The 26,212-nt window shown below is 42.1% G+C and overlaps 5 protein-coding genes across 5 annotated transcripts; all 5 read right to left on the reverse strand.

The window, feature by feature from the left end:
* Positions 1–2,962: 2,962 nt before the first annotated feature.
* Positions 2,963–3,535, reverse strand: LOC131904993 (interferon alpha-12-like). The gene has a single exon (XM_059255963.1). It carries the CDS (start codon positions 3,533–3,535, stop codon positions 2,963–2,965), a length of 573 nt encoding a protein of 190 aa, XP_059111946.1.
* A 5,057-nt stretch (positions 3,536–8,592) lies between these two features.
* On the reverse strand, positions 8,593–9,165 carry LOC131904994 (interferon alpha-12-like). Its single transcript, XM_059255964.1, has one exon. The coding sequence runs from the start codon at positions 9,163–9,165 to the stop codon at positions 8,593–8,595; it is 573 nt and encodes a 190-aa protein (XP_059111947.1).
* Positions 9,166–13,402: 4,237 nt separating this feature from the next.
* LOC131904995 (interferon alpha-12-like) lies at positions 13,403–13,975 on the reverse strand. Its single transcript, XM_059255966.1, has one exon. The coding sequence runs from the start codon at positions 13,973–13,975 to the stop codon at positions 13,403–13,405; it is 573 nt and encodes a 190-aa protein (XP_059111949.1).
* Positions 13,976–18,692: 4,717 nt separating this feature from the next.
* On the reverse strand, positions 18,693–19,265 carry LOC131904996 (interferon alpha-12-like). Its single transcript, XM_059255967.1, has one exon. It carries the CDS (start codon positions 19,263–19,265, stop codon positions 18,693–18,695), a length of 573 nt encoding a protein of 190 aa, XP_059111950.1.
* Positions 19,266–24,132: 4,867 nt separating this feature from the next.
* LOC131904997 (interferon alpha-12-like) lies at positions 24,133–24,705 on the reverse strand. The gene has a single exon (XM_059255968.1). The coding sequence runs from the start codon at positions 24,703–24,705 to the stop codon at positions 24,133–24,135; it is 573 nt and encodes a 190-aa protein (XP_059111951.1).
* Positions 24,706–26,212: the final 1,507 nt, after the last annotated feature.

The following is a 26,212-nucleotide window of genomic DNA, read 5'->3' on the forward strand; positions in this document are numbered from 1 at the left end:
CTAGATATAGAGGCCAGAAAATGGTGGCACACACGCCTTTAATCCTAGCATTCCAGAGGCAGAGATCTTGGATCTCTGTGAGTTCAAGGCCACACTGGAAACAGCCAGGCGTGGTAACAGGAGCCTTTTATCCCAGGGAGTGATGGCAGAAAGCAGAAAGGTATATAAGGCTGAGGACCAGGAACTAGAGCTGGTTAAGATTTTAGGCTTTTGAGCTACAGTTCAGCTGAGATTCATTCTGGATGAGGACTCAGAGGCTTCCAGTCTGAGGAAACAGGATCAGCTGAGGAATTGGCAAGGTGAGGTGGCTGTGGCTTGTTCTGCTTCTCTGATCTTCCAGCATTCACCCCAATACCTGGCACCAGGTTTGTTTTTATTAATTAGACCTTTTAAGATTTATGCTACAGTTAGGAGGTGGAAATACAGACCAGAAGACACAGTGATAGCAGTGCCTCTGATTGCCTATTAATTATCCAGAGGTTTTTAACCTACAGATATTTATCCAGTTTTACTTTAGTAGTGGATACTGCACATACTCTGTCTTTGTCCATTTGAAAACTGAGCATTGGAGAGCTTTGAGGGATTCTATCACATAGAAGAGTTTCAGTATTGCCAATGTGTATAATTTTTCATTTAATTTTTCTGTGGTGATGGTGGCTCCATTGTGGATGTCATTTCTCTTTTGAATTTTCATTGCCTTGAATATTTTGTTTCTTTTTTCCACTTTCCTAGAGAGAAGATACTGACGTTGCTTGGTGGCATTGAACTGAAATTGTGGTGTCACTTGAAATGAAAGCAAAAGAAAGGAAGTGATGTCATCCCATTGGGGAAGAAAGAGTAACAATGTTGACAGTGTTCAACTTAAAAGTTCAATGGCATAAAATAAAACTGTAGAGATAACCGAGTGCATTTTGGAATGTGAACTGCAGAATCAATGCAATCAACACATCATTAATTTTCTACCCCCTACCCCAGCATCCATCTTAACACACCTATGGAAACAGGAAGCTGCTAGAGAGGAGGAATGTAAAGAATAAGAGCAATGGCTGTGGTGACACAAGCCTGATTTTGTACACTACATGCTACATCTCACAGATGTATCTCAGTCCTCTTTCAGAGAAAAATCTAGCAAGAGATGACTGGACACAGGCACTTACAAGTGATCAATATACAGAGACTCAGAATTGATCAGTATGGCTTTCCTGGCTCTCAAGGGCCAGTGATCATTACACAAGAGCTGGCAGGAAGATGAAGACTCCCAAGGACAGGTTCTGACGGTAGGAAACAGGAGTTTGTAGACACAGTGTAGTAGCTGAAGGTCTATATTGATAGCAGCTGTGACTGCATGCACAGTCAGAATATGATGCAGACAGACAAAATCCCAGTTTAAAGCAGGGAAGATGTCAGGAAATCCCAGTCCTAGCTGAGGAATTATTTCAACTGATGGCTGCTGGGAGAGGAAGATTCAGTTATCCTCAGTAATGGGGCCCCTGAGAGGTTGCCCGTGTTCCACTAGAGGGCGCTGTACCCTTGGGCAACAGGCAACAGCAAACTTAAGGTTAAAAAAAAAACAAATTGAAAGGGATCAGCAGTGTTTACTTTAGATGAATTTCACTTCCTCTATTAGATTTATTCCAAGGAATATTTTTTGAGACTATTGTGAATGCAGATTCCCCTGGATAATGCTAAGGTCAACGTGACACCTGAAAGGGTCATATGGGAAGAAGGGATCTTACCAGGGAAGATGCCTCTACAGAGTCTCCCTGTAGACAGTTTCTAAATCATTTTAATAACTGATGACTACTGTAGGAGTATCCAGCACACTACAGGTGATCCTACCCTGGGTAGGGGGTCCGGAAGAGCATTAGAAAGCAGGCTGAGCAGGCCTGAGCCATCAAGACAGCAGACAGTGTGTTCCTCCGTGATCTCTATATCAGCCCCTGCCTTCAGGTTCCTGCCTCCTTTAATATCTTGCCCAACTTTCTCTCAGTATTGGAATATGCTATGATTTTAAATTAAAGTCAACCTTTCTACCCCCTAAAATGCTTTAGGTTGTGAAAATTTATTACAGCACTAGAAACCATCACCAAGACAGGGCTGACACCCTAATTTTTCTATAGTTCACACTAGTATGTAGGAAGATCCTCATTTGTTGTGTGCTTAATTGTATTTTGGTTTCATGACCTCCCTCATCTATGGAATCCAAACCAGTTCATCTGATAGAATTTGGGGGTCAAGTTTTAGTTATCGAATTGCAGAGAAGTCAAGGGTAATTGTTGGTCAGGAGGACTAAGGTACAGAGGAACACAAACAAGATGTTCTGGTTTCCTTCTGTACAGCATGCTGGCTATACATCCAGAGGAGTACTATCTCATGGAGAGAAGTAAGATTTTATCATCACTGAACACGAACTACGAGATGGCTGCATCAACTCATCTCTTAAGTCTAAGCAGTATACATTGCTTCAGTATTATTTCCTACCAAGTCCAGGTGTGTTATATTTATGGTGTACAGAATGAGTTTAGAAGCATCAAAAAGTTTTCAAAAGATCATGTGGCTGACACATAAGATTAAACATGTACAGTCAAAAATTTATTGAATAGAAGAAATAAATTAACAATAACGGTTTGATAATTTAAAGGAAATATAAAATTTTATGGTATTGAAAAATAACTAAAATCATGTAGATACACAAACAAGCAGAAGAACTAATAAATAAATAAATAAATAAATAAATAAATAAATAAATAAATAAATAAATAAACTAACAAACAAATAAAACTTAAGAATCAATAAGCAAATTCCCTAACTTATCAACACAATATAACCCAATATTAGGATAACTATCCAGGCAAGTTGAATCAATGAGGTCAAAGTCAAAGAGATCTTGGAGAAGGCCATTTCTGGGCAGTGAGTTTCAGGATCCTAGCCCAGGAGAGTCCTCTCCACTTTGGCTCAGGACTTACTCCTTCTCCTCAGTCAATCCTGCCAGCAGCTTGGCTGAGGAAGACAGGGCTCTCCTTATTTCTGCTCTGACCACCTCCCAGGCACAGGGGCTGTGTTTCTTCTCCTTCAGGTAGACAGTGATCCTGTGGAAGTAGTTCCTCACAGCCACCAGGGAGTCTTCCTGGCTCAGAGAAGGTTCCTGCACCTCCACCTGCTGCTTCAGACAGGCTTGCAGGTCTTTGAGCTGGTGGTGGAGGCCAGTGCAGAATGTGTCTAGGAGGCTTGTCTCCCAAGCAGCAGATGAGTCCTTTGAGCTGAAGAGGATCAGGACCTGCTGGGTCAGCTCCTGCAGGACAGAGATGGCCTGGGCCTTCTGGATCTGCTGGGCATCCACCTTCTCCAGAGGGAATGCAAAGTCCATTCTGTCCTTCAGGCAGGAGAGAGGGGAGAGTCTCCTCATTTGTGCCAGGAGTGTGGAGGCTCTCTTGTTCCTGAGGTGATGAGTCTGAGGCAGGTCACATCCCAGACAGCAGCTTGACCAGGAGTGCATCACCACCAGGAATGTCAGCAGAGCACAGGGCCTGACCATTGTGAATGTGGCAGATGCTGCTGGTCCTCTGGGCTCTGTGGTCCTGACCCTTCTCCTCTGAGTTTCTGAAGTCCCTCCTGGTTGGGTCCATGTGTCTTAAATAAGAGAAAGCACTAGTTTCCATTTTCTGATTGCCCACCCATACTCTCCCATGTACTTTTCACTTTCTTTCAGTCATTCTCTGCTTGTGTCTGGCCATTTTTTCCCCGCCATTTTTGTTTCCATTATTGCTTCCACTTTCAATGTTTCCCCTCAACAAACCTTCTGTAGAGTTTATTCCTGAAAGAAATTATGGTTGATATTTATATTACAGATATACCTTTCCTGTGTGAAATCACTCACTTGTAAAGCATAAAACCTTACATCTTATAATTGTTGAAAATTTTTTGAATTTCATGCTGCAATTGAATTTTGTGGTCATATTTATATTTTAATATACCTATTTAAATTATAATGTCAATTATTTTTCAAATTATTTTTGTGAGTCTACAGGTGTTATTTGAAACAATGGCACATGTCAAAATCTTATCTGTTTTGTTTAGGGATGAAAGGGTGAGTTATTTTTACTAGTTGCGTTAATAGAGTTCAATTCTAAAGCTTATGAAAAATTAAATTTGGCTTTTATTGTATATTAGGTATTTCTTGAATGATCATTTGGGGGTTGTTATGGCACAATCAATAAGAGATTCCTGGTCAAGACTGACATATACATGTTGATTCCTGGAATTCATGGTTGGAACAGAAAACTGACTCATGGAGGTTGTTCTCTCACTCCACATGCTTGCTGTGGCATAATCTTTGCTGCACACACACATGTGTTCACAAAAACTCGTAAAATTTATCATCTATGCTTTGCTCTAAGGAAAAGTTTCAATCTTTTTTTTTTTTTTTTTTTTTGGTTTTTCGAGACACGGTTTCTCTGTGTAGCTTTGCGCCTTTCCTGGGACTCACTTGGTAGTCCAGGTTGGCCTCGAACTCACAGAGATCCGCCTGGCTCTGCCTCCCGAGTGCTGGGATTAAAGGCGTGTGCTACCACCGCCCGGCTCAATCTTATTCTTTACACAATTGTTTCCTTTGTCCTTAGGATGGAAAGGGATGCCGACCTAGCCTGTGGGTTTCTTGAGCTGTTTAGTATTCCAGGAGACCATTGGTCTGAAAGAGAAAAGTCGGGGCTTCTCTCTGTTATAGGCATTGTGACCTCTACAGTTAACAGAGTGTCTATGAAATTTCTCCCTCTCATGGACCAGTTTTGTCAGCCATGGGGTTGTGCTTCACGGTTCCTTCAAAGTCAGGATCCATGGATACATCTCCCTTTCTGCTCACCATTCCTATATTGATGATTTTTCCACCAATGACAGTTAACCAAAACAGAATGCACACTCTTTCTAGCTGTGTGTGAGTTTAGAGATTGTGATCCCTGGTTGCTGCCTTTTCTCTAAGTGCCCTGTGACTTCTTCAGTGGAGTTTGAGTCGACTCACACGCTCTGCTGCACAGTGGGGCAGAGTGTCCTCAGCCCTCTTCTTGTACCCCACTCCCTGACACTGCTCACTATATCTTGATGACATCAGCACTCACACACAGTGTGGTGTCTGCTTGGTTTTTAGCATCATAAGTGCTAGAAGATGGCTGCTCTGGTTTCAGTGGATTCATTAGAAAGGATTTTGTGTTCATCAGTGAACACATGGCCAGAGATCAGAGTGTCAAGAATCCCCAGATGTCAAGAGCAGAAGACCCTGTGATCTACAGTGATGTGTAAATGTCCCAGTTTGTCCTGAGGACATTTGCACTAGGTAAGTATTTGTGGTTTTTCCAAAATCTAGTTTTGTGATCAATATTTGCTCACTGAGCGCTTGCTGTGCCTGTAGTTAGGAGGTGGAAATACAGACCAGAAGACACAGTGATTAGCAGTGCCTCTGATTGTCCATTAGTTATCCAGAAGTTTGGACCTGCAGATATTTGTGTAATTTTACTTTAGTAATGGATACTTCACACACTCTGTCTTTGTCCATTCAAAAACTGAGCATTGGAAAACTTTGAGGGATTCTATCACATAGAACAGTTTCAGTATTGCCAATGTGTATAACTATTCATTTAATTTTTCTGTGGTAATGGAGGCTCCATGGTGGATGTCATTTCTCTTTTGAATTTTGTTGCCTTGAATATTTTGTTTCTTTTTTCCACTTTCCTAGAGAGAAAATACTGACGTTGCTTGGTGACATTGATCTGAAATTGTGGTGTCACTTGAAATGAAAGCAAAAGAAAGGAAGTGATGTCATGTCATTGGGGAAGCAATAGCAACAATGTTGAGAATGTTCAACTTAAAAGTTCAATGGCCCCAAAATAAAGGAATTTTACATCAAACCGACTGTATTTTGGAACATGAACTGCAGAGTCAATGCAATCAGAGTCAAAATATCAATGATTTTCTTCCCAGCAACACCAATCTTAAGACACCTGTGGAAACAGGAAGCTGCTGGAGAACAGGAATGTCAAGAATAAGAGCAATGGCCATGATGCCACAAGACCTGATTTTATACATCACCCTCTACATCTAACAGAGGATAAGTGCATCTCTCAGCGCTCCTCAGAGAAGGTTCACACGGCAATAGATGACTGGACACAGACACTTACAGGTGGTTAATGTACAGGAAATAGGTGTCCTAGAAAGGACCACCATGTCTTTCCTGGTTTCAACAGGGCAGAACTCTTTACAAGAGAGCTGGCAGGAAGATGGGGATTCCCAGACACACTTTCTGACTGTAGGAAACAGGGGTTTGTAGACACAATATAGTAGCTGCAGGTCCATATTGATAGCAGCTGTGACTGCATGCATAGTCTGAATATGATAGAGACAGACAAAATCCCAGTTTCAAGCAGGGAGGATGTCAGGAAATCCCACCCCTAGCTGAGGAACTACTTTCACCTGTTGGCTGCTGGGAGAGGAAGATTCAGTTATCCTCAGTAATGGGGCCTGTTAGAGTTTTCCCGTGTTCCACTAGATGGCGGTGTATGCATGAACACCTGGCAACAGTTAGCAAACAGACTCAGGGATCCAAGTCCAAGCACTGGGCTGAGCTCCTGGAGATCAGAAGAGAGGGAGGTGGGATCCTAGGAGCAAAGGGGGCAGGGAGTCAAGATCATGATGGGGAAAACCAGAGAGAGAGATGACCTGAGCTAGTGGGAGCTCTGGGACTCCGGACTGACAGCTGGCAGACCTGTATGGGACCCATATGGGCCCTCTGAATGCTGCTGACACTTGTGTGGCTTGATCTGTTTGTGAGGCCCCAGGCAGTGGGACCAGGACTTGTCCCAAGTGCAAGAACTGGCTTTTGGGAGCCCAAACCCTATGCTGGGACACCATGCTCAGCCTTGAAGCAGCGAGGAGCTATGCTCAACCTGGTATGCTACACTTTGTTGACTACCCAGGGGAGGCCTTATCTCCTCTGAGGAGTAGTGGAGGGGTGTTAAAGGTGAGTGCAGGAGAAGGGGATGGAGGGGTAACTGGGATTAGTATGTAAAATGAAAAAAAAATGAAAATTAAAAAAAAAGATACCAAATGAAATTGAGAGGGATTAGCTATGTTGCTTTAGAAGAATTGCTTTCACCTCCCTTGTTAGATGTATTTCAAGGTATGTTTTTGAGGCTATAATGAATGGAATTTACCCTGGATGATTCAAAGTTCAACTTGACACCAGATAGGTTCATGTGGGAAGAAGGGATCTCACCAGGGAAGATGTTTCTTCAGAATCACACTGAAGACCAGTCTCTCAATCATTTTAATAACTGATGACTGCTGTAGGAGTATCCAGCATACTATGGGTGATCCAACCCCTGTGCAGGTGGTCCTGACGAATATTAGGAAGCAGGCTGAGCAGGCCCTGAGGCATCAAGGCAGTAGACAGTGTGTTCCTCCATGACCTCTATATCAGCCCCGGCCTTCAGGTTCCTGCCCTGTTTAAGATCCTGTCAAACCTCTGTCAGTGATGGAATATGCTGTGATCTTAAACTAAAATAAACAATTTCTACTCCAAAATGCTTTAGGTCATGATTTTTTTGTTTGTTTGTTTTCGAGACAGGGTTTCTCTGTATAGCTTTGCGCCTTTCCTGGAACTCACTTGGTAGCCCAGGCTGGCCTCGAACTCACAGAGATCTGCCTTGCTCTGCCTCCCAAGTGCTGGGATTAAAGGCGTGCGCCACCACTGCCCGGCTAGGTCATGATATTTTATCTCAGCAATTGAAGCCATCACCAAGACAGGGCTGACACTCCAGTTTTTCTTTTTTCATATTTCATTTTTTTAATAGTATGTAGGAAGATCCTCATTTGTTGATGGGCTTTATTTTATTTTGATTTCATGGTCTCATTCATCTCTGGAATCCAATCAAGTTCATCTGATAGAAGTTTGGAGCCAACTGTAAGTAATGGGAGGCCAGAGAGGTCAAGGGGAATTGTTGGTCAGGAGGACTAAGGCACAATGGAACACATGCAAGTTGTTCTGGTTTCCTTCTGTACAGCATGCTGGCTATATATCCAGAGGAGTACTATCTAATGGACAGAAGTAAGATTTTACCGTCAGTGAACAGGAACTATGAGATGGCTGCATCCACTCACCTCTTAAGTCAAATCAGTACACACTGCTTTCAGTGTTATTTCCTACCGAGTCCAGGTGTGTTATATTTATGGTGTACATAATGATTTCAGAAGCATCAAAAAATTTATTGAATAGAAGAAATAAATTAACAATAAAGGTTTTACAATATAAAGAAAATATGCAATTCTATGGTATTAAAAATAACTAAAACCATGTAGATAAACAAACAAGCAGAAGAAGTAATAAATAAAAATAAGTAAATAAACAAACAAACAAACAAATAAAACATCTGCATCAATAAGCAAATGCCCTTACAGATCAACACAATACAACCCAATATTAGATTAACCATCCAGGCAAGTTGAATCAATGATGTCAAAGTCAAAGAGTCCTTGGAGAAGGCCAAACCTGAGCAGTGAGGTGCAGGATCCTAGCCCAGGAGAGTCCTCTCCACTTTGGCTCAGGACTTACTCCTTCTCCTCAGTCAATCCTGCCAGCAGGTTGGCTGAGGAAGACAGGGCTCTCCTGACTTCTGCTCTGACCACCTCCCAGGCACAGGGGCTGTGTTTCTTCTCCTTCAGGTAGACAGTGATCCTGTGGAAGTAGTTCCTCACAGCCACTAGGGAGTCTTCCTGGCTCAGAGAAGGTTTCTGCACTTCCACCTGCTGCTTCAGACAGGCTTGCAGGTCTTTGAGCTGGTGGTGGAGGCCAGTGCAGAATGTGTCTAGGAGACTTGTCTCCCAAGCAGCAGATGAGTCCTTTGAGCTGAAGAGGATCAGGACCTGCTGGGTCAGCTCCTGCAGGACAGGGATGACTTGAGCCTTCTGGGTCTGCTGGGCATCCAGCTTCTCCAGAAGGAATGCAAAGTCCATTCTGTCCTTCAGGCAGGAGAGAGGGGAGAGTCTCCTCATTTGTGCCAGGAGTGTGGAGGCTCTCTTGTTCCTGAGGTGATGAGTCTGAGGCAGGTCACATCCTAGACAGCAGCTTGACCAGGAGTGCATCACCACCAGGAATGTCAGCAGAGCACAGGGCCTGACCATTGTGAATGTGGCAGATGCTGCTGGTCCTCTGGGCTCTGTGGTGCTGAACCTTCTCCTCTAGGTTCTCTGAAGTCCCTCCTGGTTGGGTCCATGTGTCTTAAATAAGAGAAAACACTAGTTTCCATTTTCTGAATGCCCTCCCAATACTCTCCCATGTACTTTTCACTTTCTTTCAGTCATTCTCTGCTTGTTTCTGCCTATTTTTTTTTCGGTCATTTTTGTTTTCGTTATTACTTCCACAGTCAATGCTCTCCTCAACAAAACTTCTCTAGAGTTTATTCCTGAAAGACATTATGGTTGATGTGTATAGCACAGATAAACCTTTTCTGTGTGAAATCACTTACCTGTAAAACATAAAACCTTACATCTGATAATTGTCCTGAAAAGTTCTTGAATTTCATGCTGCAATTGAATTTTGTGGGTCATATTTGTTTCTTAACATAGCTTCTTGAATTGTAATGTCAATTTTGTTTCAAATAATTTTTTGTGACTCTACACGTGCTATTTCAAGGAATGGCACATGTCAAAATCTTATCTATGTTGGTTAGGGTTCGAGGTTGAGTTATTTTATCTAGTTGTCTTAATATACTTGAATTCTTAAGTATATGAAGGATCAAGTTTGTTTTTTATTGTATATTAGGCATTTATTGAATGATCATTTGGTGGTTATGGCACAGTCAATAAGAGCTTCCTGATCAAGACTGACATATTCATTTGATCCTTGTAACTCATGGTGGGAGCAGAAAACTGACTCATGGAAGTTGTTCTCTCACTCTGCATGCCTGCTGTGGCATGATCTTTACAGCATACACACACATGTTCACACAAACTCATAAAATTTATCATCTATGCTTTGCTCTAAGGGAAAGTTTCCGCCTTATTCTTTGCAGTATTGTTTCCTCTGTCCTAGGATGGAAAGGGATGCAGTCTTGGCCTGTGAGTTCCTTGAACTGTTTAGTGTTCCAGGAGATCATTCCTCTGAATGAAGAACAGTCTGGGCTTCTCTGTGTTATAGCCATTGTGACCTCTACAGCTAACAGAACGTCTCTGAAAATGATCTCTCTGTCATGGACCAGTGTTGTCAGCCATTGTCTTTTGCTTCACAGTTCCTTCAAAGTCAGGATCCATGGATACATCTCCCTTTCTGCCCACCATTCCTGTTTCGAGGATTTTTTGAACAACAACAACTATCCAAAATGGAATGCACGTTCTTTCTAGCTGTGTCTGAGTTTAGAGACTGTGATCCTTGGTAGCTGCCTTTTCTCTAAGTGCCCTGTGACTTCTTCGGTGGCTTTTGAGTCTACAAACACTCTCTGCTGCACAGTGGCACAGTGTCCTCAGCCCTCTTCTTGTACCCCACTCCCTGAGAGTGCTCTCCATATCTTGATGACATCAGCACTCACACATGCTGTGGTGTCTGCTTGGTTATTAGTGTCATAAGTCCTAGAAGATCAATGATTTGGTTTCAGTGGATTCATTAGAAAGGATTTTGTGCTCAGCAGTGAACACATGGCCAGAGATCAGAGTGTCAAGAATCCCCAGATGTCAACATCAGAAGACCCCATGGTCTGTAGTGATGTGTAAATGTCCCAGTTTGTCCTGAGGACATTTGTAAGATATAAGTATTTGAGGTTTTTCCAAAATCTAGTTTTCTGATCAATATTTGCTCAATGAGTGCTTGCTGTGCCTTAAATTAGGAGTTGGAAACACAGACCAGAAGACACAGTGACAGCAGTGCCTATCATTGCCTATTAGTCACCCAGATGTTTGGACCTACAGATATTTATGCAGTTTTACTTTAGTAGTGGATACTGCACACACTCTGTCTTTGTCCATTTGAAAATTGAGCAGAAGAGCCTTGAGGGATTCTATCAGATAGAAGAGTTTGAGTACTGAAATTGTGTATAATTTTTCATTTAATTTTTCTGTGGTGATGGTGGCTCCATTGTGGATGTCATTTCTCTTTTGAATTTCCATTGCCTTGAATATTTTGTTTCTTTTTTCCACTTTCCTAGAGAGAAGATACTGACGTTGTTGGTGGCATTGAACTGAAATTGTGGTGTCACTTGAAATAAAATCAAAAGAAAGGAAGTGATGTCATCCCAGAGGGGAAGCAATAGCAACAATGTTGAGAGTGTTCAACTTGAAAGTTCAATGGCATAAAATAAAGTAATTTTACATCAAACCAAGTGTATTTTGGAACGTGAACTGCAGAGTCAATGCAATCACACTCAAAATTTCAATGATTTTTTCCCAGCAACATCAATCTTAAGACACCTGTGGAAACAGGAAGCTGCTGGAGAGCAGGAATGTCAAGAATAAGAGCAATGACCGTGGTGTCAAAAGGCCTGATTTTATACATCACCCTCCACATCTCACAGAGGATAAGTGCATCTCTCAGTGCTCTTCAGAGAAGGTTCTTCTGAGAATAGATGACTGGACACAGACACTTACAGGTGGTTAATGTACAAGAAATAGGTGTCCTAGAAAGGACCACCATGTCTTTCCTGGCTTCCATAGGGCAGTAATCTTTACACAAGAGCTGTCAGGGAGATGGGGATTCCCAGAGACAGTTTCTGACTGTAGGAAACAGAGGTTTGTAGACACAATACAGTAGCTGTATGTCCATATAGACAGCAGTTGTGACTGCATGCACAGTCTGAATATGATGCAGACAGACAAAATTCCAGTTTAAAGCAGGGAAGATGTCAGGGAATCTCACCCCTAGCAGAGAAACTATTTCAACTGATGGCTGCTGGGAGAGGAAGATTCAGTTATCCTCAGTAATGGGGCCCCTGAGAGGTTGCCCGTGTTCCACTAGAGGGCGCTGTACCCTTGGGCAACAGGCAACAGCAAACTTAAGGTTAAAAAAAAAAACAAATTGAAAGGGATCAGCAGTGTTTACTTTAGAGGAATTTCACTTCCTCTATTAGACTTATTCCAAGGAATATTTTTTGAGACTATTGTGAATGCAGATTCCCCTGGATAATGCTAAGGTCAACGTGACACCTGAAAGGGTCATATGGGAAGAAGGGTTCTTACCAGGGAAGATGCCTCTACAGAGTCTCCCTGTAGACAGTCTCTAAATCATTTTAATAACTGATGACTACTGTAGGAGTATCCAGCACACCACAGGTGATCCTACCCTGGGTAGGGGGTCCGGAAGAGCATTAGAAAGCAGGCTGAGCAGGCCTGAGCCATCAAGACGGTAGATAGTGTATTCCTCCGTGATCTCTATAACAGCCCCTGCCTTCAGGTTCCTGCCTCCTTTAATATCTTGCCAAACTTTCTCTCAGTATTGGAATATGCTGTGATTTTAAATTAAAATCAACCTTTCTACCCCCTAAAATGCTTTAGGTTGTGAAAATTTATTACAGCACTAGAAACCATCACCAAGACAGGGCTGACACCCTAATTTTTCTGTAGTTCACACTAGTATGTAGGAAGATCTTCATTTGTTGTGTGCTTAATTGTATTTTGGTTTCATGACCTCCCTCATCTATGGAATCCAAACCAGTTCATCTGATAGAGTTTGGGGGTCAAGTTTTAGTTATCGAATTGCAGAGAAGTCAAGGGTAATTGTTGGTCAGGAGGACTAAGGTACAGAGGAACACAAACAAGATGTTCTGGTTTCCTTCTGTACAGCATGCTGGCTATACATCCAGAGGAGTACTATCTCATGGAGAGAAGTAAGATTTTATCATCACTGAACACGAACTACAAGATGGCTGCATCAACTCATCTCTTAAGTCTAAGCAGTACACATTGCTTCAGTATTATTTCCAACCAAGTCCAGGTGTGTTATATTTATGGTGTACAGAATGAGTTTAGAAGCATCAAAAAGTTTTCAAAAGATCATGTGGCTGACACATAAGATTAAACATGTACAGTCAAAAATTTATTGAATAGAAGAAATAAATTAACAATAACGGTTTGATAATTTAAAGGAAATATAAAATTTTATGGTATTGAAAAATAACAAAAATCATGTAGATACACAAACAAGCAGAAGAACTAATAAATAAAATAAATAAATAAATAAACTAACAAATAAAACTTAAGAATCAATAAGCAAATTCCCTAACTTATCAACACAATATAACCCAATATTAGGATAACTATCCAGGCAAGTTGAATCAATGAGGTCAAAGTCAAAGAGGTCTTGGAGAAGGCCAAATCTGGGCAGTGAGTTTCAGGATCCTAGCCCAGGAGAGTCCTCTCCACTTTGGCTCAGGACTTACTCCTTCTCCTTAGTCAGTCCTGCCAGCAGCTTGGCATAGGAAGACAGGGTTCTCCTGACTTCTGCTCTGACCACCTCCCAGGCACAGGGGCTGTGTTTCTTCTCCTTCAGGTAGACAGTGATCCTTTGGAAGTAGTTCCTCACAGCCACCAGGGAGTCTTCCTGGCTCAGAGAAGGTTCCTGCACCTCACCCTGCTCCATCAGACAGGCTTGCAGGTCTTTGAGCTGGTGGTGGAGGCCAGTGCAGAATGTGTCTAGGAGGCTTGTCTCCCAAGCAGCAGATGAGTTCTTTGAGCTGAAGAGGATCAGGACCTGCTGGGTCAGCTCCTGCAGGACAGAGATGGCCTGGGCCTTCTGGATCTGCTGGGCATCCACCTTCTCCAGAGGGAATGCAAAGTCCATTCTGTCCTTCAGGCAGGAGAGAGGGGAGAGTCTCCTCATTTGTGCCAGGAGTGTGGAGGCTCTCTTGTTCCTGAGGTGATGAGTCTGAGGCAGGTCACATCCTAGACAGCAGCTTGACCAGGAGTGCATCACCACCAGGAATGTCAGCAGAGCACAGGGCCTGGCCATTGTGAATGTGGCAGATGCTGCTGGTCCTCTGGGCTCTGTAGTGCTGACCCTTCTCCTCTGAGTTCTCTGAAGTCCTTCCTGGTTGGGTCCATGTGTCTTAAATAAGAGAAAGCACTAGGTTCCATTTTCTGATTGCCCTCCCATTACTCTCCCATGTACTTTTCACTTTCTTTCAGTCATTCTCTGCTTGTGTCTGGCCATTTTTTCCCCCGCCATTTTTGTTTCCATTATTGCTTCCACTTTCAATGTTCCCCTCAACAAACCTTCTCTAGGGTTTATTCCTGACAGAAACTGGTTGATATTTATATTACAGATATACATCTCCTGTGTGAAATCACTCAGTTGTAAATCATAAAACCTTACATCCAATAATTGTCCTGAAAATTTCTTGAATTTCATGCTGCAATTGAATTATGTGGGTCATATTTATATTTTAATATACCTATTTAAATTATAATGTCAATTATTTTTCAGATTTTTTTGTGAGTCTACAGGTGTTATTTTAAGCAAAGGCACATGTCAAAATCTTATCTATTTTGTTTAGGGCTGCAAGGGTGAGTTATTTTTACTAGTTGTCTTAATAGTGTTCAATACTAAAGTTTATGAAAAATTAAATTTGGCTTTTATTGTATATTAGGTATTTCTTGAATGATCATTTGGAGGTTGGTATGGCACAATCAATAAGAGATTCCTGATCAAGATTGACATATTCATGTTGATCCCTGGAACTCATGGTGGGAGCAGAAAACTGACTCATGGAAGTTGTTCTCTCACTCCACATGCCTGCTGTGGCATGATCTTTGCTGCACACACACATGTGTTCACAAAAACTCATAAAATTTATCATCTATGGTTTGCTCTAAGGAAACATTTCAACCTTATTCTTGACACAATTGTTTTATTTGTCCTTAGGATGGAAAGGGATGCCGACCTGGCCTGTGGGTTTCTTGAACTGTTTAGTATTCCAGGAGACCATTGGTCTGAAAGAGAAAAGTTGGGGCTTCTCTCTGTTATAGGCATTGTGACCTCTACAGTTAACAGAGTGTCTATGAAATTTCTCCCTCTCATGGACCAGTTTTGTCAGCCATGGGGTTGTGCTTCGCAGTTCCTTCAAAGTCAGGATCCGTGGATACATCTCCCTTTCTGCTCACCATTCCTATATTGATGATTTTTCCACCAATGACAGTTAACCAAAGCAGAATGCACACTCTTTCTAGCTGTGTGTGAGTTTAGAGACTGTGATCCCTGGTTGCTGCCTTTTCTCTAAGTGCCCTGTGACTTCTTCAGTGGAGTTTGAGTCGACTCACACGCTCTGCTGCACAGTGGGGCAGAGTGTCCTCAGCCCTCTTCTTGTACCCCACTCCCTGACACTGCTCACTATATCTTGATGACATCAGCACTCACACACAGTGTGGTGTCTGCTTGGTTTTTAGCGTCATAAGTCCTAGAAGATCGCTGCTCTGGTTTCAGTGGATTCATTAGAAAGGATTTTGTGTTCAGCAGTGAACACATGGCCAGAGATCAGAGTGTCAAGAATCCTCAGATGTCAAGAGCAGAAGACCCTGTGATCTACAGTGATGTGTAAATGTCCCAGTTTGTCCTGAGGACATTTGCACTAGGTAAGTATTTGTGGTTTTTCCAAAATCTAGTTTTGTGATCAATATTTGCTCACTGAGTGCTTGCTGTGCCTGTAGTTAGGAGGTGGAAATACAGACCAGAAGACACTGTGATTAGCAGTGCCTCTGATTGTCCATTAGTTATCCAGAAGTTTGGACCTGCAGATATTTATGTAATTTTACTTTAGTAGTGGATACTTCACACACTCCGTCTTTGTCCATTCGAAAACTGAGCATTGGAGAACATTGAGGGATTCTATCACATAGAAGAGTTTCAGTACTGCCAATGTGTATAATTTTTCATTTAATTTTTCTGTGGTGATGGAGGCTCCATGGTGGATGTCATTTCTCTTTTGAATTTTCATTGCATTGAATATTTTGTTTCTTTTTTCCATTTTCCTAGAGAGAAGATACTGATTTTGCTTGGTGGCATTGAACTTAAATTGTGGTGTCACTTGAAATGAAAGCAAAAGAAAGGAAGTGATGTCATCTCATTGGGGGAAGCAATAGCAACAATGTTGAGAGTGTTCAACTTGAAAGTTCAATGGCCGTGAAATAAAGGAATTTTACATCAAACCGAGTGCATTTTGGAATGTGAACTGAATAGTCAATGCAATCACAGTCAAAATGTCAATGATTTTCTTCCCAGCAACATCAATCTTAACACACCTGTGGAAACAGGAAGCTGCTGGAGAGCAGGAATGTCAAGAATAAGAACAATGGCTTGGTGCCACAAGACCTGATTTTGTACATCACCCTCTATATCTCACAGAGGATAAGTGCATCTCTCAGTGCTCCTCAGAGGAGGTTCTCACGGCAATAGATGGCTGGACACAGACCCTTACAAGTGGTTAATATACAGGAAATAGGTGTCCTAGAAAGGACCACTATGTCTTTCGTGGCTTCCGTAGGGCAGTACTCTTTACTCAAGAGCTGGCAGGAAGATGGGGATTCCCAGACACACTTTCTGACTGTAGGAAACAGGGGTTTGTAGACACAGTGTAGTAGCTGTAGAAACATATTGATAGCAGCTGTGACTGCATGCAGGTCTGAATATGATGGAGACAGACAAAATCCCAGTTTCAAGCAGGGAGGATGTCAGGAAATCCCACCCCTAGCTGAGGAACTACTTTCACCTGTTGGCTGCTGGGAGAGGAAGATTCAGTTATCCTCAGTAATGGGGCCTGTTAGAGTTTTCCCGTGTTTCACTAGATGGCGGTGTAAGCATGAACACCTGGCAACAGTTAGCAAACAGACTCAGGGATCCAAGTCCAAGCACTGGGCTGAGCTCCTGGAGATGAGAAGAGAGGGAGGTGGGATCCTAGGAGCAAAGGGGGCAGGGAGTCAAAATCATGATGGGGAAAACCAGAGAGAGAGATGACCTGAGTTAGTGGGAGCTCTGGGACTCCGGACTGACAGCTGGCAGACCTGTATGAGACCCATATGGGCCCTCTGAATGCTGCTGATACTTGTGTGGCTTGATCTGTTTGTGAGGCCCAGGCAGTGGGTCCAGGACTTGTCCCAAGTGCAAGAACTGGCTTTTGGGAGCCCAAACCCTATGCTGGGACACCATGCTCAGCCTTGAAGCAGTGAGGAGCTATGCTCAACCTGGTATGCTACACCTTGTTGACTACCCAGGGGAGGCCATATCTCCTCTGAGGAGTTTTTGGGGCAGAGGGTTCCAGGGGGGAAAGGGAGTGCAGGAGAAGGGGATGGAGGGGAAACTGGGCTTAGTATGTAAAATGAAAAAAATGGAAATAAAAAAAGATACCAAATGAAATTGTGAGTGATTAGCTGTGTCATTTTAGAAGATTTGCACTCACTTCTATTTTTAGATTTATTTCAAGGTATGTTTTTGAGGCTATTATGAATGGAATTTACCCTGGATGATTCTAAGTTCAACCTGACACCAGATAGGTTCATGTGGGAAGAAGGGATCTCACCAGGGAAGATGTTTCTTCAGAATCACACTGAAGACCAGTCTCTCAATCATTTTAATAAATGATGACTGCTGTAGGAGTGTCCAGCACACTATGGGTGAGTCAACCCATGGGCAGTTGTTCCTGATGAATATTAGGAAGCAGGCTGAGCAGGCCCTGAGGCATCAAGGCAGGAGACAGTGTGTTTCTCCATGACCTCTATATCAGCCCCGGCCTTCAGGTTCCTGCCCTGTTTAAGATCCTGTCAAACCTCTGTCAGTGATGGAATATGCTGTGATCTTAAACTAAAATAAACAATTTCTACCCCAAAATGCTTTAGGTCATGATATTTTATCTCAGCAATTGAAGCCATCACCAAGACAGGGCTGACACTCCATTTTTATCTTTTTTCATGTTTCACTTTTTTAATAGTATGTAGGAAGATCCTCATTTGTTGATGTGTTTTATTTTATTTTGATTTCATGGTCTCCTTCATCTTTGGAATCCAATCAAGTTCATCTGATAGAATTTGGAAGCCAACTGTAAGTAATGGGAGGCCAGAGTAGTCAGGGAGAATTGTTGATAGGGAGGACTAAGGCACAATGGAACACATGCGAGTTGTTCTGGTTTCCTTCTGTACAGCATGCTGGCTATTCATCCAGAGGAGTACTATCTCATGAACAGAAGTAAGATTTTACCATCAGTGAACAAGATCTACGAGATGGCTGCATCCACTCACCTCTTAAGTCAAATCAGTACACATTGCTTCAGTATTATTTCCTACCACGTCCAGGTGTGTTATATTTATGGTGTACAGAAATGAGTTTAGAAGCATCAAAAAATTTATTGAATAGAAGAAATAAATTAACAATAAAGGTTTGACAATTTAAAGAAAATATGAAATTCTATGGTATTAAAAATAACTAAAACCATGTAGATAGACAAACAAGCAGAAGAAGTAATAAATAAAAATAAATAAATAAATAAATAAACAAATAAAACATCTGCATCAATAAGCAAATGCCCTTACAGATCAACACAATATAACCCAATATTAGGATAACTATCCAGGCAAGTTGAATCAATGATGTCAAAGTCAAAGAGTTCTTGGAGAAGGCCAAACCTGAGCAGTGAGGTGCAGGATCCTAGCCCAGGAGAGTCCTCTCCACTTTGGCTCAGGACTTACTCCTTCTCCTCAGTTAATCCTGCCAGCAGGTTGCCTGAGGAAGACAGGGCTCTCCTGACTTCTGCTCTGACCACCTCCCAGGCACAGGGCCTGTGTTTCTTCTCCTTCAGGTAGACAGTGATCCTTTGGAAGTAGTTCCTCACAGCCACCAGGGAGTCTTCCTGGCTCAGAGAAGGTTCCTGCACCTCCACCTGCTGCTTCAGACAGGCCTGCAGGTCTTTGAGCTGCTGGTGAAGGCCAGTGCAGAATGTGTCTAGGAGACTTGTCTCCCAAGCAGCAGATGAGTCCTTTGAGCTGAAGAGGATCAGGACCTGCTGGGTCAGCTCCTGCAGGACAGGGATGACTTGGGCCTTCTGGATCTGCTGGACATCCACCTTCTCCAGAGGGAATGCAAAGTCCGTTCTGTCCTTCAGGCAGGAGAGAGGGGAGAGTCTTCTCATTTGTGCCAGGAGTGTGGAGGCTCTCTTGTTCCTGAGGTGATGAGTCTGAGGCAGGTCACATCCCAGACAGCAGCTTGACCAGGAGTGCATCACCACCAGGAATGTCAGCAGAGCACAGGGCCTGGCCATTGTGAATGTGGCAGATGCTGCTGGTCCTCTGGGCTCTGTGGTCCTGAACCTTTTCCTCTAGGTTCTCTGAAGTCTCTCCTGGTTGGGTCCATGTGTCTTAAATAAGAGAAAGCACTAGTTTCCATTTTCTGATTGCCCACACATACTCTCCCATGTACTTTTCACTTTCTTTCAGTCATTCTCTGCTTGTTTCTGGCTATTTTTTTTTCGGTCATTTTTGTTTTCATTATTGCTTCCACAGTCAATGCTCCCCTCAACAAAGCTTCTCTAGAGTTTATTTCTGAAAGACATTATGGTTGATGTGTATAGCACAGATAAACCTTTCCTGTGTGAAATCACTTACCTGTAAAACATAAAACCTTACATCTGATAATTGTCCTGAAAAGTTCTTGAATTTCATGCTGCAATTGAATTTTGTGGGTCATATTTATTTCTTAACATAGCTTCTTGAATTGTAATGTCAATTTTGTTTCAAATAATTTTTTACGAGTCTACACGTGTTATTTGAAACAATGGCACATGTCAAAATCTTGTGTATGTTGGTTAGGGTTCGAGGTTGAGTTATTTTATCTAGTTGTCTTAACACACTTGAATTTTTAAGTATATGAAGGATCAAGTTTGTGTTTTATTGTATATTAGGCATTCATTGAATGATAATTTGTTGGTTATTATGGCACAATCAATAAGAGCTTCCTGATCAAGACTGACATATTCATGTTGATCCCTGGAACTCATCATGGGAGTAGTAAACTGTCTCAGGGAAGATGTTCTCTCACTCCACAAGCCTGATGTGGCATGATCTTTACTGCATACACACACACACACACACACACACACACACACACACACACACACACGTTAACAAAAACTCGTAAAATTTATCATCTATGCTTTGCTCTAAGGGAAAGTTTAAGCCTTATTCTTTATAGTATTGTTTCATCTGTCCTTAGGATGGAAACGGATGCCGTCTTGGCCGTAGGTTTCTTGAATTGTTTAGTGTTCCAGGAGACCATTGGTCTGAAAGAAGAACAGGGTTCCTTGAACTGTTTTGTATTCCAGGAGACCATTCCTCTGAATGAATAACCGCCGGGCTTCTCTGTGTTATAGGCATTGTGACCTCTACAGTTAACAGAACATCTTTGAAAATGATCTCTCTGTCATGGACCAGTTTTGTCAGCCATTGTCTTGTGCTTCAGAGTTCCTTCAAAGTCATGATCCATGTATACATCTCCCTTTCTGCCCACCATTCCTGTTTGGAGGATTTTTTGAACAACAACAACTACCCAAAACGGAATGCACGTTCCATTAGCTGTGTGTGAGTTTACAGACTGTGATCCATGGTTGCTGCCTTTTCTCTAAGTGCCCTGTGACTTCTTCAATGGCTTTTGAGTCTACAAACACTCTCTGCTGCACATTGGGGCAGAGTGTCCTCAGCCCTCTTCTTGTACCCCACTCCCTGAGAGTGCTCTCCATATCTTGATGACGTCAGCACTCATACATGCTGTGGTGTTTGCTTGGTTATTAGCATCATAAGTCCTAGAAGATCCATGTTTTGGTTTCAGTGAATTCATTAGAAAGGCTTTTGTGCTCAGCAGTGAACATATGACCAGAGTTTAGAGTGTCAAGAATCCCCAGATGTCAACATCAGAATACCCCATCATCTGTAGTGATGTGTAAATGTCCCAGTTTGTCCTGAGGACATTTGTAATATATAAGTATTTGTGGTTTTTCCTAAATATAGTTTTGTGATCAATATTTGCTCACTGAGTGCTTGCTATGCCGGCAGTTAGGAAGTGGAAATACAGACCAGAAGACACAGTCATAGCACTGCTCTGATTGCCTATTAGTTACCCAGATGTTTGGACCTACAGATATTTATGCAGTTTTACTTTAGTAGTGGATACTGCACACACTCTGTTTTTGTTCATTTGAAAATTGAGCAGAAGAGCCTTGAGGGATTCCATCACATAGAAGTGTTTCAGTACTGCCAATGTGTATAATTTTTCATTTAATTCTTCTGTGGTGATGGAGGCTCCATGGTGGATGTCATTTCTCTTTTGAATTTTCATTGCCTTGAATATTTTGTTTCTTTTTTCCACTTTCCTAGAGAGAAGATACTGACGTTGTTGGTGGCATTGAACTGAAATTGTGGTGTCACTTGAAATGAAAGCAAAAGAAAGGAAGTGATGTCATCCCATTGGGGAAGCAATAACAACAATGTTGAGAGTGTTCAACTTAAAAGTTCAATGGCATAAAAGAAAGTAATTTTACATCACACCGAGTGCATTTTGCAACGTGAACTGCAGAGTCAATGCAATCACAGTCAAAATATCAATGATTTTCTTCCCAGCAACGTCAGTCTTAACACACCTGTGGAAACAGCAAGATGCTGGAGAGCAGGAATGTCAAGAATACAAGCAATGGCCCTGGTGTCAAAGGCCTGATTTTATACATCACCGTCCACATCTCACAGAGGTTAAGTGCATCTTCTCAGTGCTCCTCAGAGGAGGTTCTTCTGGCAATAGATGACTGGACACAGACACTTACAGGTAGTTAATATACAGGGAATAGGTGTCTGAGAAACGACCCGTTGGGCTTTCCTGGCTTCCATAGGGCAGAACTCTTTACACAAGAACTGGCATGAAGATGGGGATTCCCAGAGACAGTTTCTGACTGTAGGAAACAGGGTTTGTAGACACAGTATAGTAGCTGAAGGTCCATATTGATAGCAGCTGTGACTGCATCCACAGTCTGAATATGATGGAGACAGACAAAATCCCAGTTTCAAGCAGGGAGCATGTCAGGAAATCCCAGCCCTAGCTGAGGAACTATTTTCAACTGATGGCTGCTGGGAGTGGAAGATTCAGTTATCCTCAGTAATAGGGTCCCTGAGAGGTTGCCCGGGTTTCACTAGATGGCGCTGTACCCATGCACAACAGGCAACAGTTAACAAAGTTAAGATTCACCCAATCAAGTCCAAGCACTGGGCTGTGCTCCTGGAGATCAGCAGAAGAGAGGGAGGTTGGATCCTAGGAGCAAAGGGGGCAGGGAGTCAAGATCATGATAGGGAAAACCACAGAGACAGCTGACCCGAACTTGTGGGAGCTCAGGGACTCTGGACTTACAGCTGGGGGACCTGCATGGGACCCAACTATGTCCTCTGAATGTGGCTGATGCTTGTGTGGCTTGATCCTTGTGTGAAGCCCCTGGCAGTGGGAGCAGGACTTGTCCCAAGTGCAAGAGCTGGCTTTTGAAGCCCAGATCCTTTGCTGGGGATACCTTGTTCAGCCTTGAAGCAGTGGATAGTGGCTGTGCCATGCCTCAGCTTTGTATGCTATACTTTGCAGACTACCCATTTGAGGTACTACTACTACCTGAGGATTGAATGGGGAGTTTTATGGGTTGAAGAGCAGGGGAGGACAATGGAGGGATAATTGGATTTAGAATGTTAAATAAAAAAATTTAAATAAAAAAAGATACCAAATGAAATTGAGAGGTATTAGTCATGTAATTTTAGAAAAATATCAATTCCCTTGTTAGATTTATTTCAAGGTATGTTTTTTTTGAGGCTGTTATGAATGGAATATTACCTGGACAATTCTAAATTCATCTTGACACCAGGTAGGGTCATATGGGAAGAAGGGATCTCACCAGGGAAGATCCTCTACAGAATTGCCCTGGAGACCAATCTCTAAATCATTTTAGTAACTGATGACTGCCGTAGGAGTGTCCAGCACACTGTGGGTGATCCAAGCATGGGCAGGTGGTCCGGAAGAGCATTACAAAGCAGGCTGAGTGGGCCCTGAGGGATCAAGACAGTAGACAGTGTGTTCCTCCATGACCTCTGTATCAGCCCCTGCCTTCAGGTTCCTGCCCTGTTGAAGATCTGCCAAACCTCTGTCAGTGATATAATATGCTGTGATTTTAAAGCAAAATAAACAATTTCTACCCCAAACTGATTTAGGTCATGATATTTTATCTCAGTAATTGAAGCCATCACTAAGACAGGGCTGACACTCCATTTTTTCTTTTATCATGTTTCACTTTTTTAATGGTATGTAGGAAGATCCTCATTTGTTGTGTGTTTTATTTTATTTTGGTTTCATGGTCTCCCTCATCTTTGGGATCCAATCGAGGTCATCTGATAGAAGTTGAGAGTCAATTTTTTTTTTACTGGGGCCAGTGAATTCAGGGGGATTAGCTGGTCAAGAGGACTAAGGCACAATGGAACACATGCAAGATGTTCTGGTTTCCTTCTGTACAGCATGCTGGCCACACATCCAGAGGAGTACTATCTCATGGAGAGAAGTAAGATTTTACCATCAGTGAACAGGAACTATGAGATGGTTGCATCAACTCACCTCTTAAGTCTAAGCAGTACACATTGCTTTCAGTATTATTTCCTACTGAGTCCTGGTGTTTAATGTTTATGGTGTACGGAATAAGTTTAAAAGCATCAAAAAGTTTTCAAATGATCTAATGGCTGACAAGTAAGATTAAATATGTATAGTAAAAAATTTATTGAACAGACGAAATACGTTAACAATATGGTTTGATACCTTAAAGAAAATATGAAATTCTATGGTATTAAAAAATAACTAAAATCATGTAAATAGACAAACAAGCAGAACTAATAAATAAATAAAAGTACATATATGTGTATATATAAACAAAGGAATAAATAAAACATCTGAATCAATAAACCAGTGCCCTTACAGATCAACACAATATAACCCAATATTAGGATAACTATCCAGGCAAGTTGAATCAATGAGGTCAAAGTAAAGAGATCTTGGAGAAGGCCAAATTTGAGCAGTGAGGTGCAGGATCCTAGCCCAGGAGAGTCCTCTCCACTTTGGCTCAGGACTTACTTCTTCTCTTCAGTCAATCCTGCCAAAAGTTTGGCTGAGGAAGACAGGGCTCTCCTGACTTCTGCTCTGACCACCTCCCAGGCACAGGGGCTGTGTTTCTTCTCCTTCAGGTAGACAGTGATCCTGTGGAAGTAGTTCCTCACAGCCACCAGGGAGTCTTCCTGGCTCAGGGAATGTTCCTGCACTTCCACCTGCTGCATCAGACAGGCTTGCAGGTCTCTGAGCTGGTGGTGGAGGCCAGTGCAGAATGTGTCTAGGAGACTTGTCTCCCAAGCAGCAGATGAGTCCTTTGAGCTGAAGAGGATCAGGACCTGCTGGGTCAGCTCCTGCAGGACAGGGATGACTTGAGCCTTCTGGGTCTGCTGGGCATCCAGCTTCTCCAGAGGGAATGCAAAGTCCATTCTGTCCTTCAGGCAGGAGAGAGGGGAGAGTCTCCTCATTTGTGCCAGGAGTGTGGAGGCTCTCTTGTTCCTGAGGTGATGAGTCTGAGGCAGGTCACATCCCAGACAGCAGCTTGACCATGAGTGCATCACCACCAGGAATGTCAGCAGAGCACAGGGCCTGGCCATTGTGGATGTGGCAGATGCTGCTGGTCCTCTGGGCTCTGTGGTGCTGAACCTTCTCCTCTATGTTCTCTGAAGTCCCTCCTGGTTGGGTCCATGTGTCTTAAATAAGAGAAAACACCAGTTTCCATTTTCTGATTGCTCTCCCCTCTCTTTTCTATTTTTTTTCATTATTTTAACTCATTTTCCTTTTGTGTCTGGGTTTTTTCTAAACCATTTTGATTTTCTTCTTTGCTTCCTCTTTTGCTGCTGCTCACACAAACCTTCTTTACTGTTTTTCTTTATAAATATAATTGTTATTAAGTATTACACCAGGGTTATATATTTTTGTTTGAAATTTTTGCATCTATTGCAAAGACAAAAATTTCCTCAGATATCTTCTATTTCATTTTATAATTAATTATTTCCTTCTATTTATATCATTTACTTAAGTATTTAAATTATAATGTAAGTTATGATGCAGTTTTTCTAATAAATATATTTAAAAAAGATGTAGTTTAACGTTTTCCCACATTTGAACAGCTAAAATTTAGTTCTTCATATTGCCCACAATAATTCTAATATAACTATATATAAAAGGTTAATTTAAACATCACAGTTAATTAGTTATCTAACCAATGATTGTATAAGATTCCTTGCTGTTCAAGGCTGTTGAACTGAGGCTGATTCCTTGATCCTGTGGTTGAAACAGAGAACTCTCCCCTGTACGTTTGCCTCTGACCACCACATACACAAAGAGACAATCTTTGGCATGCACAACACAGTCTCACACACATAATCACACACACACACACACACACACACACACACATTTACATATTTATATACACCTCCTCATTCATACTTGCACATAAACACACAAGTTCACATACAGACACAGACACACAACCTGACATACACACCAACTGATATGCATGGTCATACACATACGATCACACTTACTATCATAAACACACAGGTACATTCTTTCACTCTAAATTGTACACACATGTACATACACCAAGAAACACAGTGAAGGACACAAGAAACACATACAGATATAAACTCTCATGTACAAGTGAACACATACACACCCAAATACACACACTCACATATCCAGACACACACATGAAGACATGCATATACACACTCACACAATACACACACATAAATGCACACTCCCACACACATCTACTCCCACACACATGCAAACATACACAACACTCCAAAATTCACACACAGCCATACAGAAGGCATACATTTTGACATTTAAACATATATACATATACTAAAACACATACACATATATGTACACATTCCCACAATATACACAAGTACATACACACGATAATTCACATATAAACACACATACAGTCATATAACACACACACATATACATATACTCACACATATGTACTCCTACACATATGCATTCATTCTGACAAACATACACACTCAGATGCACACAGATACTCACATTCCAACATATACACAAACTCACACACAGACAAATCCACACAGAAAAACACATACA

The sequence above is a fragment of the Peromyscus eremicus genome, chromosome 2, assembly GCF_949786415.1.
Source record: "Peromyscus eremicus chromosome 2, PerEre_H2_v1, whole genome shotgun sequence".
Lineage (NCBI taxonomy): Eukaryota > Metazoa > Chordata > Mammalia > Rodentia > Cricetidae > Peromyscus > Peromyscus eremicus.

What these genes read in the sequence shown, in the direction of transcription:
- LOC131904993 (XM_059255963.1), bottom strand. Translation starts at nt 3,535, where the DNA reads ATGGTCAGGCCCTGTGCTCTGCTGACATTCCTGGTGGTGATGCACTCC.
- LOC131904996 (XM_059255967.1), bottom strand. Translation starts at nt 19,265, where the DNA reads ATGGCCAGGCCCTGTGCTCTGCTGACATTCCTGGTGGTGATGCACTCC.
- LOC131904995 (XM_059255966.1), bottom strand. Translation starts at nt 13,975, where the DNA reads ATGGCCAGGCCCTGTGCTCTGCTGACATTCCTGGTGGTGATGCACTCC.
- LOC131904997 (XM_059255968.1), bottom strand. Translation starts at nt 24,705, where the DNA reads ATGGCCAGGCCCTGTGCTCTGCTGACATTCCTGGTGGTGATGCACTCA.
- LOC131904994 (XM_059255964.1), bottom strand. Translation starts at nt 9,165, where the DNA reads ATGGTCAGGCCCTGTGCTCTGCTGACATTCCTGGTGGTGATGCACTCC.